We start from the raw sequence: 20,053 nt of genomic DNA, 5'->3' as shown, positions 1-20,053 counted from the left end.
GTTTTCCAGAAGAATTCCTATATATTCAGAGCAACAGCTATGAACCACTGATAAGAGGCCATGTTTGTTGTGGTATGAATCATACAAAATAAATAAAAAAACACCAATACATTACCTGAGAATATGGGAAAACTCTGTTTGACCTCATCGTCCTCAGCTGAGGCGACTCCACTGCTCAAGGGCTGCTTCGGAGATGCTGTGTGCGAAAGTCCGTAATAAATGAGGGAAAAAAAGGTTTCGTTTTCAGTTAGCAATGCCGCAACGTCCTCTTTTCAGTACTCATTACTTCATACCATGCCAAGAAAGCTGATTTTTATAACTGGCCTTTTAAAGGAAATACTACGTAGCTGAAACATATACAACGCGTCTAGCTTGGACAACTGCCTTCTAATAATGAGTGCGTAACGTGATTGTGAATGAATGAGTCGCCGTGCGTTTCTGCAAACTCAGGAGGCTCTGCTAAGCAGTCATCATGTCCTGTAAAATGAGATCTTGGTGACAAGCCATTGGCACGAGGGAAATCCAACAGGTACAAACATGCCAGGGACAGCGGGCACTGTGAGAGCAGAGTAGGGAAAACGGACGTTCGCCAGAAGCAACACCAGTTCACAAATGAAGAACACTCATTTAGTCACTAGCATCAACAACATTACACGTGATCATGACATACACACAGAAAAAAACAAAGGCCCAAATTTAAGGATGACCTTCCGCCATCTAACGCCACATTAGCATCATTTTTCTGATGCTAACGTGGTGTTACATTGCCAAAAACGCTGCACCATATCTAAAAAGTGGCGCAATGTATGCATTGTGACACTTTGCGACCCTTTGCACCCCATTATACATACGCCATGCATAATGTATCCAAAGGAGGCATTCCGGCGCAAGGAGACCAGCAAAAATGGCGAGATGAAATCTACAAGATTTCATGACGCCATTTTTGACATAATTTTTAACGCCTGCAAAAGGATGCACCCATTGAAATCAATGTGCCGCCTTGCTCTTTGCTCCACTAGCGCCAGAATTTTTGATGCTAGTGGGGCAAAGTGCCACAACAGCAAATCTGGACCAAAGATTTGTGAGTGTATGGTCTTTCCCAGGAGCTCAGTGGCCCTCCACACACTGGACGGAAACTATCAACCTCATTTTTTCTCCTCCCAAATTAGCAGAAATGAAAGACATTCTGCCTCTTATTTGGACAGACCATGATTAATAATGTTTGATCTTTGTTCTGTTCAAGCTGCTTAAAATCCATCCATCTCATTCGTCTAACCAAACTTCTTCACAATTAGAAGTAAGTTTGATGCCAACCAGGCTTGTGATGCGTTTACTAGACGTTGGGGGCTGTAGACTCTACCGTTTATTCAGAGGAACACTACCAACATTTTAAAATCTAGCTTTCACACGTTTCATTTATTTATAGATATTATTTTTTACCAACGCAAAAAACGCATGGTGACCTAAAGATAGAAATATTGAAGGTGTGATAGGCTGAGCAGCTTTCTGTCACCCGTCACTAAGGATTCTCTCTAGGCCTTCCACCAACAGTCAGGACTATACAAAAAAAAAATATATATCACCACTAAAAAAATCTGTGATTTCATTACTTACTTCTTTTGAAATCATCTTCCTCAGATTATATTTATCAAGTTGAGGGCAGTGCAATCTTTAGCCCCTGCTGTTATTTGTCTGCTTGTGGGAATCCTCAGTTCCTTTTTCGCATCTGGCGTAGCACCCGTTTCTAGAAAGTGGCTTTTGACAACCCTGTGCTCAAAGGACCCAATATGAATACATTAATAGCATCTAGCTATAGATCAATATCTCTTCTCCCTGCTGTGACAAAGGTTGGTGAAGAGTTTCTTCTACATTGGTAGATCATCAGTTACTAGATATAAGACAGATTGGTTTTAGACCTGGACTAGGTACTGAGGCTGCTTTAGTTATGGTGTTGAATGATATCCAATTGGGCTTGGTGATGCGTGTGCACTCCTGCCTCATAATTCCACAGCTGTCTGCTGCATTTGACACAGTCGATCATTACACAGTGGATCATTGTGTCGTGCTCAAGGTGTATTGGGGATGTGGGATTGCAAGAAAGTGGTGAATAATCGTTTGTTTAACAGGTAGAACACAATCCTTAGCACTTTCTTCTTTTCTTTCAGAAACTGTCTCTGTTGAATGTAGTGTACCTCAGGGTTCAGCACTCTCTCCATTATGATTAGCAACGTCAGCAGGGCCTATGGCTTTAGAGTAATCTCCTATGCATATGATACCCAACTTATTGTAAGGCTGGCTAAACCTGCTTGGAAACGCAAGACATTATCAGAGTGTCTCTCAGCAGTTTTACTCTGGATGAACAGCAACTTCATTAAACATAAGCCTTTTCAAACGGAAGCATTACTTTTGGACCACAATTCTTCTTGGTCCCCAACTCTTTGGCCAACTTGTATGGGGGATGTGTCAACCTATGTGGAGAAGGTCAAAGGCCTTGGCTTCTGGATCAATAAGGATCGAAGCATGTTCTCTGTGGTGAATACAGTTTTATATTCCTATTAAATGCGGATTGTGAAGACAATTCTGCCCTTCCTGGACACCTCAGAGAAGCTCATGTCAAAGCTATGGTCATATCTAAGCTGTATTATTCTAATGTCTGCAATCTTGGTCTTCCTACTATCTCCATCCAAATTTTACAATAGGTGCAAAATACAGCAGTGAGGCTCGTGTGTAATGGTAGAAAATTTGGCAGAGTTTGGAGGCTCATTGGAAGCTGCGCTGGCTTCCCATCTCTAAGGAAATTCTTTTTGGGGCCCTATATTTTTGTCACAAAGCATTTTATTGGGTGGCACGCTTCTTGCTGCATATTGTACTGTCCACATGCATCCCCGAGCAATCACTTTGTTCCGAGTCTTTGTTCCTATTGACAGTTTCTCATTTATTAAGCTCCAGATTGGAGTGGGGAGTTTCTTTACAGTAAACAGGCCCTCTCTATGGAATGCCTTCCCACTGTCCCTGTGCAAAACACAGGACTGCGGAAATTTAAGGAATGCACTGAAATTCCACTTATTGTGCTGATTTGTGTGCCACAATTAATAGTTTCAATTTGTCCCCACGATGCCTGCAGGCATTAGTATTGAACTTTGCACACACATTCATACATTACTTCGTTCATGAGTTCACCATCTAGCGTAGGGAGAAATATCATACTCTCTATTAACTATTGCTGAAGATCTGCTACATACTAATTATAGTGAGTTAATTAACTGATCAAAGGACCCAGGGTACAAGATGTGAAGGAATTAAATAGCTGAGTTGAAAACAAATCCATGTTTCATCCTGTATCTACATGAGAATCTCTCTGTGAGCACATCCAATTTGGACATCCAAACCTGCAACCAAGTATCCTCACCTTAGACAATGATCAAGAAGAGTAGAGAGCAATGCCTCCTTAAGAGTGCCAAGCTTTTCCAAAGTAAAGTTCAATTAAACTCATTGAGCAATCAACAAATGCACAAGGCGTGTGACCAGCTGGGATGGTGAGCCTTTTTCTCACAGTCCAGAAGACATGCGTGCCATCAATGAGACTCTACCACAGGTAATTACAGGCTACGTGACAGACCGCCTGTCAGCTACAACCCTACTGCTGTAAATGTGATAGACTCTTCCTTTCCATGACATATCTTAGTGTGTGCTGCTGTACAAATATCCCTAAAGTATCTTTTCATGGAACACTGCAAGTCATGTAATGATGCCTACTGGTGCTGAATTCATCAATATGTTCGCACAAATACTTGATTGAGAAGCAACCAAGAATTGGGAATATTCCGTGAGTTTCAAGGTTGTTGTCCCAAAAGTATGTTTCTGGTGCCACTGAGGCGTCTGGAGACTCTAAATTCCTGTTGTCATTCTCTAGCAAGTCTCCATGTCCTCTGATTTCTACATCCCATTAATTGGTACATTATTGTAAATGTGGCTGGGGCAGGTACTGGTGTGATGAAAGGGATGGTCTTTGAAGGTGTGTTGCATGAATTGGACAGCAGATATTTCATTTGTTGACACTGATGCAAATATAATGATCATACTCCTTGCAAGTGTTCCATATGCTGTAGTGGGAGAATGCATGAAAAGGAAGAATATCTATGGTTGGTAGAGTCTCATGAGAGGGTTACCATCAAGTATTAATTTGTTGCTGAACAAACTTGTTTGGCAAATATAAGAGCTGAATTACTTTCCAGTATACATAGCAACCAGGGCTAAGCATTCTTGGGTGTTGGTGTGGGTGTGTGCATGAGTCAGTGTCTTGATACATAAATGCTTTTTAAATACATTCCCTCTATTCTAAAAGAGAGAAATCAATCTCTGTCAAAACTAGAAGAGATGAAGCAAATGTTTACCGAACATCTGTTTATGCAGCGATTAGGCATTCTCTGCTCTACGCTCTCCAGACTGTCTCTTGTATCAAAGTTGTGTTACGAGCCACGAGAAGACAACTCAATCTTCTCTCACCTATTGCACAGGCCAAAACATATGTTCCAGGACATTTTATACGGCTAGTGCACACAGAGCTTTGCTATTAAAATAGACATTATTTCACCAGTGTCAAAAATCAACCATTTAACACTATCAGGAATTCTCCCTTTGTCAACTTAGCCTTATACTCGCAAAATGGCGGTGAAGCGATAGATTGATTTTGAAATAATAATCAAGAGGATCACAATTCATCTCGATCATTAAATTAATATGCGGCATAGTGGTAATGCCGAGTCTTGGCTTTAAAGCCCAGGACCACTTCGGGAGTTTGATGTTACTGATGTGCCAGCAGTAGTTTTCTTGTGCTACAATGTTGAATCCTTCATCAAGCGAGGTTCTAAGCACTTCGGTTTTCAAACTTAATATTTGAAACTCGAAAACGATGTAATGGAAAAGACCACCCCATCTTTCAACACACATTACAGATCTCTGATCTAGGCAAGGCAGTTCTTTGCGTTCACTTGCTGGTTCTTCTCAATTTTTTTGGGCGAGTCCTTGTTTTTCATGTTTACAATAAAAATAATCTAGAATATGAAAGCCTTATAATATCGCATGCACACGTTTTGTAAATCCTCAGTTTTCCTTTTCCTCTGATCCACAGTTGTGGTCACCATGTATATACTTGTTTAACTTCCAGTCTAATAGAAAATCCTAGTATTTCAGTTTGGTTATAAGTATTTTGAATGTCCTTTTAGAGAAAGTAGGTGAAATGGCGTTTCCCATTTTATCGCGCATGTAGGTTGTCTATTACTGCCGACACGTGTTTCACTCCCAGCTTGGAAGCGTGTGAGGTTTCTCCAGGCTGATCGGTTCTTGTAACTGAAAAGTTGTTGCAGGTAATGCCACTTTCCTTCCGCTGTTACAGTTAGGTGGTTTCTTGAAAGTGCTGTCCGCAGACTCAGAACTCCATGTCACTGACACTATGGACAGAGAGTGCCATTATCGTTATACCGGGACCTGCATAGGCACAAGGGGGCTGAGGCCTGGCCCTCTTAGTTTAAGACTCTGTCAGACTACAACAACCAAAACAACAAATCATTTTTATAAGGAAGTGATAAGTGTTGATGACCCACCTGTAGGGACTGACATGTCCCACATTTAGTATTAGGCCATTAGTGTATATTAATTAGTATTTGTATGTCAGAAGATAGTTATTTATTTTTAATTTACTTAACTAGGTCCAAAACCTGAAAACCTATCAAATGATTTTCATTACTTCATTTTCTGAAATACCTTGGAACTGCGGCTTCCACATGAGGTGGAATACTTTATTATTTCTGGTTCATTGTCGGAGATAAAGTAGACCAAATGAGTACAGAACTGGAAAAATATATTTAAGTATCAACATTGAGCCACAAGATTATTTTCACATTGTTTATGTAAGAGAAAATCATTTAATTGTACAAAAGCAATTACAATCATTTTAATAACAGCATGTGCTCATTTTGAGGGTAGCAAGTTATCTTTCCTCCCCTGTTCAGTTCCCATATTTCAGTAATACTTACCCTAAAGGGATAGCACCGCATTGGTCCACATTAGGTCTTAATCTAATAATTCAAAAGACAACTGGTCGAAATCATATTAATTTGTAGTTTTACTTTATTTGCACCTTACAGGGCAAATAGTTCTTCACATATAGTTATAATTCCGGTGTCACTACTAATTTACTTTGGTTTGCTATTCCATTGTGAAGGGCATCATTTAATCGATCATGCTTTTGTGTGTTTGGTTGCCCATACCGAATTGTTGATAGCAATGACTGCCAATAAGTTATTGGTGCTGGAGTTACACTGACGTTATGCAGTGCTGACCTTTTTTTGCATACCATACAATATGGTGTAAAGAAGGGAAAGATTATCAGTGTCTGTTGTATGTAAACAGTGGTGAACTGCATGTAATATAGCCCTGTACCAGTGGCAGCTGGTAATTTTAGGAGGGAGGGGGCGGGCAGGACACACAGGCACAAATGCACACTCACACTCATTCATTCACACACGCACACGCGCACACACACATATCCATTCACAACACTCATTATCAAATATTCAAACAGACACGCACGCACCAAATATTCATTTAAAAAAGAAAATACACACACTTGCCTTCAGCTCTGCCTTGGAGGTCCCAGGGTGGTTGGAACTACTGCCTTCCCTCACTGGCTAACCTAAGGTCAGCCAATGAGGGAAGGCAGCAGTCCCAGCTTGTCACAGAGTTGGATGTGGTCAGTGAGATTGCTGACCCCAACCCCACTCTGTGACGAGGTGTCACTGATTGACATTCAGCCCTGGGCACTTCAGGGCTTAAAACTGAAGCGCCCAGGTTCTAAGCAATCGGTGATGTTCCCTCTTGTCATGAGGGCCTCAAGGCACCTTTGCTAGGCTGAAGAGGTCACGCCTACAGTGCTGTGACTTCTTCAGCCCAGCAAAGTTCAGCTCAGGCAGCCGGGAGCTTACGCAAATAGCGCATGTCTAGCTTCTGGCTGCCTGACCTCAAAATGACCTTTGCTCAGCCCGACAAACACTCTTCTTGGGGGGAAAAAGGTGTGGAGGGGGGCCTCATTCCTAAAGGAAGGGCCGCGGCTGGCCTATATGTAACTTTTCAATGCATGGTCCTTACCCAGGGTATTCCTTAATATGCTTACATATCTGACAGACCCCCTTATTTTGGGATCTGCCATTGATTTATTTTGTCCACATGTACTTCAATGATTATTTCAGCTCTGTGTGAGGCATGCTTTGGGATTTGCATCAAGTGTTTCACTGTATTTAGAAATACTTCTCAGGCACTGGACGCCAGGGCCATTTTCCAACAGGGTCAAGCACTCTGTTAGTATTGGTGAGCTGGATGAATAAAAACTCTTAAATGAAAGATAAATCAAATGGAGAGCTTGGGCAGAGTCTCTAAATGCCTACCAAAAGAATGGAACTTTATCCCCTACCAATCCTTTTTATTTCCCAGCGCCCAAATAAAAATGTGAGAGAAACAGAGGCCTTGATGGGCACTACCTCTAGTTCAATTCTCAACCAGAAGCTATAGTCAAAACATTATTTCCTAACTAAAGATTCTTTTCGGGATGTTATCCTGGTACTGCTTTGGAAATTCATAATTGAAATTCGTTCCAAAACACCTACCATGGGAATATTCAGTGAATATTCATATACAATTAGTACAAATAAAAAGGACTGTCTGCTCGTAATTATACTAATAGAATGTTGGACATTTTGAGGCCAGTTCACAAAGACATGACTATGTGATATAGTACTTCTCTAATACTACTTTTCATGATCATAATGCACTTGTAAATTAGACACATAGTGATAGTGTAATTGTTAATGAATCGACTTTTAGACTATACCAATTACTGTGTTCCAGATGGCATTTAATATTCCTGTCCTCATATTTTAATATGTCCATGAGTTAGATCCATGTTCATGTGTCAAGATTAAGATGTACTGTACATCAACACACCCATAGTTTTATGAATTCTACTGCTTGCTGTTCTTCTTTTTTAGTATCAGTAGACATAATCAATGCTTTTTGACTTTAGAATACCCTGCCTTTATGAATAAAAATTGTGTAGTACTGTTGCAGTGTAAAAAAGTGCTAAAAAGTAATTCATTTAAAAAACGGTGGTAGTTAATTAAATTTAGTTCTGTATTTATAACTGTGTTGTTATATCTTGCGGGAGCACCTATAAGGAACACTCTTCTTGCACTTCCTCAATGTCCCATAAAAACACTCACTAGAATAAAGGACGCATGATTCAACATAATAGGGCCCAAGATGGGGTCTCACTATACCAGTATCACTAAGGCTAAGTCAACATGGGACCCTGTGACTCCACAAGTAACAGAAGACATGGGTTCTGTATTATAAACCACAATATAACATATCCTGTCTTTTCCTTTTTTCATTGTGCCTCCTCTTTGTGTCCAAACTTAACTATAACAATAAACTTAATAATAGGCAAATACATCATGATGCCAAAACGTTGTGTCATTTTCGTCATAATAAAACACTGTCCACACCTAGAAACACTCTGGCCTAGTCTAACATCTTCCTTTGTACCATACTTTTATAATTTTTAAATAAACAAAACTATACTTCAATTCTTTGTTCTTTACTTTGAGAGCAGCTCCAAGAAAGCAGTTTCAATGTAAATCAAATCAGCTCGCACCTAATTAAATTGCCACAACTCCAATACTTCATCAATGCACCATTATCTAAAATTTCTGTATGAACATTAGTTAAATCCTTGTGAGAGTCCTTCACTTTATATCTTATAGTTATTCTTTTTAGAACTTCAGAGAATTATAACTGTGAAACAGTTTTGAGTATGAGCACTTTGATCTTGTTGGACCTGGCACTCTCTACAGGGTCACCCTCAAGCATTTTGCCTTGCCCATCCTATTTGTTGCTGAGCTCTTCCTTTCTGCTAAACAGTGCTAAAGTGCTTGCGCTACTGCCTTCATAAATGGTAGAATTGGCTTACACCTGTTTGGCATATTTAATTTACTTATAAGTCCCTTGTAGTGTGGTATACCGTATAAGCAGGGCCTATAAATTAAATGCTTCAAGTGGGCCTACAGCATGTATTGTGCCACCCACTTCAGAAGCCCCTAAACATGGCCCAGGCTTGCCATTGCAGCCTGAATGCAGTTTTAAACTAACCAACATAATCCCATCGCCAAGCCTTATACGTTCCTTTTATTGCATATAAGTCACCCCTAAGGTAGAACATAGGTATCCCATAGGGCAGGGTGCACTGTAATTAAAAGGTTTTAAGTTTTACATATCCTAGTAGTGAAAAACTCCTAAATTCATTTTTATCTCCTGTGAAACCTACTTACCCCATAGGATAACATTAGGTTGCCAAATCACATTTAATAAGTGCTAACATTTGATTGGGAAAAGGTAAGCATTTCATGTTTGGTGTCTGAAAAACTTTAATTAAAAATTCTCTTTAATGGTAAAGTCAAATTGTAGGTTACAATTTTGAAAATGGTACATTTAGAAAGTTGGCATTTTCCTGCTGTAAACTATTTAGTGCCTGCAGCCTCTCCTGGGTCATGTGACTGGGTGTAGTTGGCATTTGGACTTTGTTTATTCCTCCCAGACAACCAACAATCGAGAGATTAGGTCTGTTGAAAAGGGCTATCAACTGGCAGGATGGGAGGACTGAATGTGCTGTACTCTGCTTTCACATAAAGGACTTGACATTCCTGCATTGTTTATGCAGCCAGCTTAGATCAGAGGAATCAAGAAATCTCCAAAACTTCAAAGGGAATTCTCTAGAAATGCCTCCTACTTCAGAGGAGGCATTAGTGATTAAAAGGGGACCCTCAGACCCACTTTTCAAATCACTTTCTGGTCCTGCGGAAGGACTCTCAGAGGACTGCCTGATGCTGTGGCCTGCTGTCTACTCCATAAGACTACTTTGTAGCACCTGGAAGGACTGCTTTGCTGCCTGGAACCTGCCTTGCCTCCTCAGAGGCCTGTCCTGCTGCTTGAGACCTGCTTCATCACTTGAACCGAGGACAACCACAGTCCAAATCCAAATCCATTTATAGAGTGTGACTTATCACACCGCGGGGTATCCAGCCTCTGGGTGTTGTGGCTGTAAGCTGGAAACTATTATTCAAAGAGCCATGTTTTGAGTTTTCTCTTGAATTCAATGAGGGTGTGCGTGGTCCACAGGTGCATGAGTAGGTCATTCCAGGTCCTGGCGGCGAGGTAAGAGAAGGCGTGGCCTCTGCTGCGGCCTCTGCTGCAGCTTTGCCAAAATCTCAAGATTTGTGCGAGGGTGAGGTGTGTTGATCGGAGCTCTCTGGCGGGCAGGCGGAAGGAGAGTCTGTGGTTGATGAGGTTGGGTCCGGTGTTGTGTAGGGCTCTGAAGTTGATGTTGAGGACCTTGATCTTTCATCTCTTGTGCACAGGCAGCCAGTGTAGGTCCAGTGGAAGATGATATGGGTCTGTCTAGATAAATCTAGGACGAGTCTTGCGGCTGTGTTCTGGGTGGTCTAGAGTCGGCAGAGGAGTTGGGCGGAGAGTCCGAAATAGAGGGCATTTCCATAGTCTAGTCTGCTGGTGGCCCAGGTTACTGTCTTTCTGATTTTGATGGGGATCCATTTGAAAATCTAGCGCAGCATGCAGAGTTGGTGGAAGTAGGATGATGCCACAGTGCTTATCTTTTGCTTGAAAGCGAGTTTGTTGTCTACGATGATACAGAGGTTTCTGGCAGGTTCATTTGGGGCCCGGGTTGTCTGAGAACTGAGGGCCACCACGAATCACTCCAGAGGGAGGAGCTGGTCCCAAAGATGATCACTTCTGTTTTTTCAGTGTTCTGTTTTAGACAGTTGGATTTTATGAAGCAGTGATGTGGCTCATGATTTTGCTGAAGTTGTCTTTAGGGGAGGCATGGTCTTCGGAAAAGGAGAGAATGAGTTGAGTGTTGTCAGCATATGAGATGATGTTAAGTCTGTGGGAACGCACAATCTCTGCCACTGGGGTCACATAAGTGCTGAACAGGGTGAGGGTGAGAGAGGAACTCTGGGGAACTCCGTATATGGTGCTCTTGGGTTCTGAAGTAAAAGGTGAGAGACAGACTCTCTCTGTGCGTCCTGTGATGAAGGTGTGGATCCATTTTTATGCCGTTGCTTCTGATACCGATTTGTGGTCGAGTCTGGAACTGAGAGTGTAGTGGGAGATGGTGTTGAATGTGGCGGAGAGGTCAAGTAGGATCGATGCCTCCTCCGCTCCCAGGTTGAACAGGGACCCGATGTCTGTTGTGGGGATAAGGGCAGTCTTGGTGCTGTAGCTGGTGTGGAAGCCACATTGGATTGTATTTTTCCAGGTGTTTGGAGAGCTGCTTGTTGATGGCTTCATCCAGGATTTTAGCAGGGAATGGAAACAACGAGATGGGGCGATAATCTTTGAGTTTGCTGGGGTCTGCATTTGGTTTGTTGAGGAGCGGCTTGACTTCTGGTTGTTTCCAGGCTTCTGGGGTGGTGGCTGTTTTGATAGATGTGTTGAGATTGGGAGTGAGGGCGTACCTGATTTCTTTCTGGCCAAGGTTGAAGATGTCATGGGGGACAAGGGTCATTGGGAGAGCCAAAGTGAGATGATCTCATGAGGTATGCTGTTTACTCGATCTATAGGGCTTTCAAGTCTGTGATCTGGTGACTGTGAGATCCTCCTGATGGGGTAAGTAGATGTTCTATGTTGGTGGGTTGGGGAAGGAAATTACTGTAGATTGCTCTGATTTTGTTGTGGAAGTATTCGGCCAATGAGTCGCATAGGGTCTACAATGGTTGGATGCGGAATTCTGTGGCTTCTGGGCAGGAGAACTCTTTGACAATCTTGAAAAGTTCCTTCGGGCAGTTGGCGCTTTCCTCTATGTGATGGAAAAGGGCAATATTTTTTGCTTCTTTGATGTGGAGATGGTATTTGTTCAGAGCCTCTTTGTAAGCTGAGCCATCGGTTTGGTCTCTGCTGGTGTGCCACCACCTTTCTAGCCACTTGCAGACTCTTTTGAAAGTGCGGAGTTGCTCGTTTACTGGATCTTCTGGGGGATGAGCTCATAGTGGGGGCTACTTTATTGGCCCTGTTGTGGAGCCATTCAGATAGGCTGTTGGCGTCTTGTTCTTGGTTGTCTGAAAGAGTGGATCTGTTGGAGTGAAGGGTGTTGATCCATTGTGTTTCTGTGACTTTCCCCCATCTGCAAAGGAGGGAAGGGGGGGTGGCAGGAGAATGGTGGAGTACTCAGGTCTGTAGGCTATGGAGAAATGCACCAGGTGCTGGTCGATCCATATGAGTTCCGAAGTTTGGGGAACTTGACTATATCGCTGGCTGAAAAGATGGGGCCAAGGATGTGATCTGCTATGCGGGTGGGACTTGTGACTAGTTGTCTGAGTCCCATGTTGCAGAGGTTTTCCAAGAGGATGGTGCAGTTGTGACCGAGGGGGTTATCCAGGTGGAAATTGAGATCTCAGGGGTTCTTCGCCAAAGCGGTATCGGCCTCATGGAACTGTCTTCGGCTACAGCCACATCTTCTCTGCGGCTTCGACCCAAGGCTCCCTGACAATAATATTCCTTCCTCGGACACCGCCTGCAGCCTTACCCCACTGAACTTTACCTTCCCAGACCATTTTTCACAAAATTTCATCTAAGCCGGAAGGTAAGCGTTAATCAGGGTCAATATGAGTTTCGGTCCATCGTTGTTGGCCATATTTGTTGACTTTGACCTGGTTTTGCACGACTCGATGTCTGCGGTTGGTGCTTTGATCTTTTAGGTGCTACCTTTTGCTAAAAAGTTCATAACAACAGTTCTCCGGATTGGGTTTTTGCTGTTTTGCTGTCAAATATTTAATTATAATGTACTCTATTTTTCTAAATTAGTGTGGGATTTCTATTGTGTTGTGTTTTCACTGTATTCCTGTTTGTGTGCTACATAAATACTTTACACATTGCCTGTAAGTTAGGCCTGGCTCCTTTTTGTGCCAAGCAACTTCAGGTTGATTTAGTGACTTTTCTGTGGGTCACACTGCAAGGGACTGTGGCTGTGACTGTGGCTGCTGCTTGACCAGGGCTCACACCCCAGTACCACCAACACTGTTACTCACAGGGTCCTGTCCACTTCTTGTATCAGACCTGCGCTCCATTGCAGTCAGCCATATTTTTTTTTACTTTGAACCGGTCTCATGTGACTATATTGCCGTGGTTGGCGTTTTGATCTTTTACACACTAGGTTTTACTCAAAACTTTAAAAATTCATAATTCTGGTTCTACTAATTGGAGTTTTGTCATTTTGGTGTCACATAACGTATTACATTTTACTCTATTTCTTTAAATTGATGTGGAATTTTTCTTGGGTTGTGTAATCACTTTTTGACTGTTTGTGTGCTGCATAAATACTTTACACAGTACCTCTAAGTTAAGACTAAGTCCTTTTTGTGAAAAGCTACCCAAGATCAACCACAGGTTAACTTAGTGACTTTTTGTGGTTCACCCTGACTGGGATTTTAGCTGTTGCTTGAATAGGGTCACACCCTCATTCAACAAACAACCCAATTTCTCATAGACCTTTATAAACGTTTTAGGCAGCCAACCGCTTATCACTGTTCCTGATACTCAGCTGTATTTTTACTGTAAATGTCAGGAGAAAGGCTGCATTAACTCAAAGCTGCCAAAATTATGTATCTTGATGGTTCACCTGTCAACTGTTTAGCATAGGGCTGCCCTCTCCATCTAAAACTCTAAAACTGAGGAAGCATGTCTGGCTCCATGACCATAGTTTATGGTTTCAGGAGCCGGGTGACAAAGCGCTGAGATAGTCAAATCTAAGAGCTACCATGGGCCTACTTGTATACATGCACATCAAGGATCGCTGAAAAGGACACAGATTCTGGCCTACAAACTTTTATGCTGGCAAATCAAAAGGAGGCTGGAATATGTAAATGCAAACATATACTACGGGCTAATGGAATTGTTCAGGAGTGACCACAGGAAATAGCTGTGCATGCAAAACATCTTCAGAGTGACAATGATAGAATTTGACAAACCTGAGGATAAGACCAAGCAAAGGCACAGGCTAAGCTGTGACATATTATGGAGGCCCTTTCATACAATTTACACCCTTTCTTGACCTGACTACAGGTAGGTCACATGTGATACCAGCCCATGTTAAATTACATGCCTGGCTGTTTCCTCTCACATTAGGCTCATTCCAGAGTACATCTGCCAAAGTAGATGGGTTGTGACAATGTGCTCGATTTGCATTCTTGCTATGTGTTTGATGCACTCCTGTACACCACACTCCACAACCTCTAATTCTCTAGTCTAGGCCCAATCAACACAAAGTCAAAACAGCCATTTGAGGGACAGCTAGCTTCCCACATGCCCTGGGTACCCTGGACTGCACATCACATTGGCCTGCCATGACACATATATACAGGAACCACAAATAAGCACTCCGTACACATACACACAATCTTTGATACCAAATACTACTTCACTAATGTTCTAGCAGAGTACACAGGTTGCACACCTTGTTAAGCACTGTAGCATTAATCAGTGCTTAGAAAGTGGTGTGTACAGACAAGGACTACTCATGGGTATGCAAGACACACATGACCATCATAACCTATATATTGATGAAAGGTCAAAGGCGACATGTGGAGTTTGTACCCATTACCCTCCTATAGGTGGCCGCGATTGACATTTGAGACCATGATTGATGACACCCTTTGAAACCTGAAGTCCCCTGGACAAAAATCCTATAACACAGCACAAAGGAGAATACATAGCATCATAAGATAGTGTTTTGGAATGCAAACATTCCATTGCCTACACTTGTCTGAAGTAGGCTTATTTATAGCCCAAAAACTGTTTGTGACATGATTGTTGTATTCTGAGCATTACAGAACCTAGTTTTACAAGATGGACTGCCCCTTTAAAAATATACAGGCAAATATATTTTTTTTTCTGGAGTGCTGTTCCTAATTAGGACAATTTTACTGTTTTATTTGTATTAAGTAGCCTTACTATTTATAGTATGCTTGCTCATAATCCTATAATTTATTTCCTTCCTTGCCAGTCCTAGCCTTCCTTACTACCTGCAGTATCCTTCCTACAAAATTACAAACAACCTGAAATATTTGGAAACGTTGGCCCTCATTTACGGGGATTTGGTGTAGGGCAGTGCAGCAAGTCACCTTGCTGCGCTGTCCCACGCCAAAGTGAAAAGGGGAGGGGAATGCAATGTATTTATGCAATACAGTGCATTCCTGTCCTTTTCCCCTGTGCTGGCACCATTTTGACAACCTAGCTCCAATGTAGGCACCCTGTGTTGCCTGTGTTGTCTGCAGGATTGTTTTTTTGCAGGAAGAATCTCCTTCCTTCACAAAACAATTGTGAGAGGCATTTTTCTCTTTCTATGTGTGCTGCAGTATGCAGCACACATGGAAAGACGAAAACACAAGAAATACAAATATTTTTCCTCGTTATGCCTCACCTTGGAAGGCAAAGACTTTGGTGCATGGCCAGGTTTACATGGTTTTGTAAATCTGGGGGCGCATCAAAATCCATGGGTGCTACGTGGGAACACCCAGCGCAAGGCCAATGGAACACCTCCAGAGTGCGGAGTAAGGCAACGCAGCTATTTGCATTGCCTTGCCTTTCTCCATATCTATGAGGCCATTCAAAGCCATTCAAAGTTGCATTACGTGGCCTCATAAATATGATTTGGTAGTCTGCACACCGGAGCGTCACATAAAGTGACCTTCGGTAGCTCAAGAGGCTCATAAATATGCCCCTTTGTTTCTAATTCTGTTTGAATCTCCCAGCTCTGCAGGAACTTTTCTTGACTCCGGCTCTGTTTAATTTATACAATGAGCCACTGAGAGCCTTTATAGCGAGCTTAAACACCACAATAAATTAATATGCAGAAGACACCCAAATTTACGTCATCCACTTAATCAATGACAATTGAACCTTAAATACTTGCCTATTTAATCTTTGCCACGGGATACAATGCATTTGAATAAATACTGATAATGATGAATTCATCCTTCTTCATTGCCAACACAAACCCAGATTTAATCATTGATGGATTTCTGAGCTTCACGCTGATGATGTCACCCATACCGTTTCTTCTGAGGTTAAGGGGCATATTTATACTCCGTTTGCGCCGAAATTGCGTCGTTTTTTTTGACGCAATTTCGACGCAAAACTAACGCCAACTAACGCCATATTTATACTATGGCGTTAGAGGCGAATAGCGCCAAAGTTCCCGGAATGTGCGTCATTTTTTAGCGTGAACCCCTTCCTTGCGTTAATGATATGCAAGGGAGGCGTTCCCGTCTAAAAAATGACTCCCAGGCCTTTACGTGGTATTTATACTCCCGGGCAAAAGAGACGCCCGGGAGTGGGCGTGGCTAAAAACGGCGCATTTGCGCCGCTTTTTAACGCCTGGGTCAGGCATGGCGTTAAGGGACAAGTGGGCTCAAAATGATCCCAGAGTGCCCTCCCCTGCCCCCAGGGACCCCCCCTGCCACCCTTGCCCACCCCAGGAGGACACCCAAGGCTGGACGGACCCACCCCAGGGACATTCAGGTGAGTATTTTTTTTATTTTTTTTAAATAATTTTTGGTGGCATAGGGGGGCCTGATTTGTGCCCCCCTACATGCCACTATGCCCAATGACCATGCCCAGGGGACAGAAGTCCCCTGGGCATGGCCATTGGGCAAGGGGGCATGACTCCTATCTTTACAATGATAGGAGTCATGTTGATGGGGGATGGGCGTCGAAAATAAATGGCGCAAGTCGGGTTACGACGATTTTTTCGACGTAACCTGACTTGCCCCATTTTAAGACGCCCATGCGCCATTTTCCCCCTACGCCGGCGCTGCCTGGTGTACGTGGTTTTTCTCGCGCACACCAGGCAGCGCCGGTCTGCTTGCGCCGGCTAACGCCATTCAATAAATACGGCGCCCGCATGGCGCTGCAGAATGGCGTTAGCCGGCGCAAAACTTTTTGACGCTAAACTGCGTTAGCGCAGTTTAGCGTCAAAAAGTATAAATATGGGCCTAAATATTTCCTTTGATTGGCCAGGCAGTTGTCATAACATGGAAGGATTTTGGCAATGCAACTCTGACATTCACAAGTCTGTTGTGCTGTTCGTCAAAACCTTGCTAAACTCCGCTGCAGGACTTTCTTTCAGCACAGAGGTTTGACCACATCGCTTTTCTGTACACTGCTTTTGAATCTAATAAAATCTAGTGTTGATTTTGATTTTCAGCTTGTCTGCATCATGTTCAAAGCAATTCACCTGCAAAAATCATTTTATGTAATTCTCTTTAAAAATTTCTTGTGAGAACAAACGTTGCACATTCAGAGAGATTTTCAGACTTTAATTGCAGAAATATAGATCACACCCACTGCAGAATTCTTCTCTGGTAAGTCTCCTGTCTCGATACGTCTTTAGCAAAATATTTTGTTGGCAAAGACCTCAAAGAACAAGAAGACCACCTGCAATGCTTGAAAAACGAAAAACGTATTTGATTAGACTTTACTTTCACCCATAACCATCGTTCTTCTCCCGGTAGCATCCTATGATCAGCTCATCTACAGCCTGAGCTCGTCTTTCTCTCCTCTCTTGCCTCCACGTCTTCTTCTCCCATGATCTTACTATTTGTTGCTAATTACATTCTGCACTGAGTTCATAGATCTGCCTCCCAGACATAGGGACTTATTATGAGTTTGGTGGACAGGATAACCCATCTGCCGAATGTCAGACGGCGAGGTTGCCGCCATACTGGCTACCGCCCTGCCAGGCCCATTACAACCTTTCTGCAGGGTTGACAGGCAAAAACCAAGGTTTCCGCTTGCCAGCCCAGCAGGAAAGTGCCTGCCGCATTATCCCCCTCTCGTAATAGAGCCGGCGGCAATGCTGCCGCCCGCAGGGTGCACCAGCACTCTCGCAATGCTCACTGTCTGCACTGCAGAGAGTGAGCATTTTGAGGGGTCTGGGTAGGGGGACCACTGCACTGCCCATGCCAAGTGCAGGGGCCCCCTGCACCTGTTCCCCGCCAGCCTTTTCAGTAAAACCACCATCAGAAGGCTGGCGGACAACCAGGTCGTAATCAGCAGGGCAGCGCTGAGTTCAGCACTGCCCTGGCTGATTCTGACCTGGATCTCCAACAGCCCGATGGGAACATTAGTCCAGGTGTAGACAGCATTCGTTTGGTGGTCTGACCTCCAAACTCTTAATTTGGCAGTCGCGCCACCAAACTGGCGGTGGTCAGGACCACCACCGCAACAGCCTCGTAATGAGGCCCTTCCTTCTCTTGTCATGCTATATTTCTTCCTCCCCTTTCCCCTTCACATTTCTTCTTCTGCTTTTTTCCTGATATTAGTCTCTGTGTGACCTCTTCCTGTGGCCTCCAGCTCATCATTCTTACAGAAAACCAAATTGTCCACTGCATTTTGTTTGCAGAGATGATGTTCTTTCTCTCTTCATAGTCTGGCTATGTTTTTTTGCCATTGAAGCTTTGTTTTGGGCTTCGAGTTTCGAGTTTCCATTAGATGTGAATTCTCTGGTCATTGAGAGGAGATACAGAGTTCTCCACTCTTCTATTTGTAAAGCAAAATGACACCTGTTGGACTTTTTTTGCTTATGCAGGGTCATCCCCAATCTTTTTGCCTCCTGCCTCCTATTTTTTCTGACCTGTCGCGGTTGGCTTTTGAACTCTGAGCACTTTACCACTGCAGACCAGTGCTAAAGTGCATGTGCTCTCTGTGTAAATTGTATGGTTAATTGGTTCATCCATGGTTGGCATATTTGATTTACTAGTAAGTCCCTAGTACAGTGCACTAGAGGTGCCAGGGCCTGTAAATCAAATGCTACTAGTGGGCCTGCAGCACTGGTTGTGCCACCCACATGAGTTGCTCTGTAATCATGTTTCAGATCTGCCACTGCAGTGTCTGTGTGTGCAGTTTTAACTGTAAATTCGACTTGGCAAGTATACCCACTTGCCAGGCCTAAACCTTCCCTTTTCTTACATATAAGGCACCCCTAAGGTAGGCCCTAGGTAGCCCCAAGGGCAGGGTGCAGTGTTTGGTTAAGGTAGGACATATAGTAATGTGTTTTATATGTCCTGACAGTGAAATATTGCTAAATTTGTTTTTCACTGTTGCAAGGCCTGTCCCTCTCATTGTTAACACGGGGGCTACCTTTAAATCTGATTAAAGTGTAGATTCCCTTTGGGAGCGTATGGACATGTGGCGTTTGGGGTCTCTGAGCTCACAATTTGAAAATACATTGTTTAGTAAAGTTGATTTTAAGATTGGGTGTTTGAAAATGGCACTTTTAGAAACTGAGCATTTTCTTGCTTATACCATTTCTGTGACTCTGCCTGTTTGTGGATTCCCTGTCTGGGTCAGTTTGACAGTTGGGATGGTTAAACCTCACACCAGACAGTGACACAAAGGGAGCTGGGGTGTAGTCTTCATTTCCTGATGAGCCATCTGTGCTAGGAGGGAGGGGAGGAGTGGTCACTTACACCTGAAAGGACTGTGCCTGTCCTCACACAATGCAGTCTCCAACCCCCTGGTGAGTGTCTGGGGCCCGACCTGGGCAAGGCAGGATTTCACATTCAAAGGAGATTTTACTTTGAAGTAGGCCTACTTCAAAGGAGAAATTGGGTATAAGAAGGGCACCCAAAACCACAGACCTTACAACACTTCTGGAAACCAAGAGGAACCTCTGCCTGGAGAAGAGCTAAAGAGCTGAGGGATAAGAGCTGTCCTGCCTGTGCTTTGTGGAGCTATCCTGCAGTTGCTGCTTCTGCCAGAGTAAGACGGAAAAGACTGGACTTTGTGTGCCTTCCATGTTGTGAAGATCTTCAAGGGCTTGATTTAGGGCTTCCCTCCTGTTGTTTGAAGTCTCAGGGACAGCAAAGACACCTCTCTGCCAGCACCTGGAGTCTCTGGAGAGACTCCTACTCTGCCCTGTGGTGCCCATCCA

The 20,053-nt window shown here is 43.3% G+C and overlaps 1 protein-coding gene across 1 annotated transcript in view; it reads right to left on the bottom strand.

Annotated features, from left to right (window-relative positions):
* LOC138275469 (low-density lipoprotein receptor class A domain-containing protein 1-like) overlaps positions 1 to 20,053 on the bottom strand; it is a 211,391-nt gene that overhangs the window by 151,557 nt on the left and 39,781 nt on the right. Inside the window, exon 2 of the mRNA XM_069219140.1 lies at positions 116 to 196. Coding sequence (XP_069075241.1) covers positions 116 to 148 — 33 coding nt within the window. The 5' untranslated portion in view covers positions 149 to 196. The remainder of the gene's footprint in view (positions 1 to 115; positions 197 to 20,053) is intronic.

Source organism: Pleurodeles waltl, chromosome 1_1 (assembly GCF_031143425.1).
Source record: "Pleurodeles waltl isolate 20211129_DDA chromosome 1_1, aPleWal1.hap1.20221129, whole genome shotgun sequence".
Lineage (NCBI taxonomy): Eukaryota > Metazoa > Chordata > Amphibia > Caudata > Salamandridae > Pleurodeles > Pleurodeles waltl.
The sequence above is the reverse complement of the archived record's forward strand: the minus strand, read 5'-3'. Positions and strand labels throughout refer to the sequence as shown.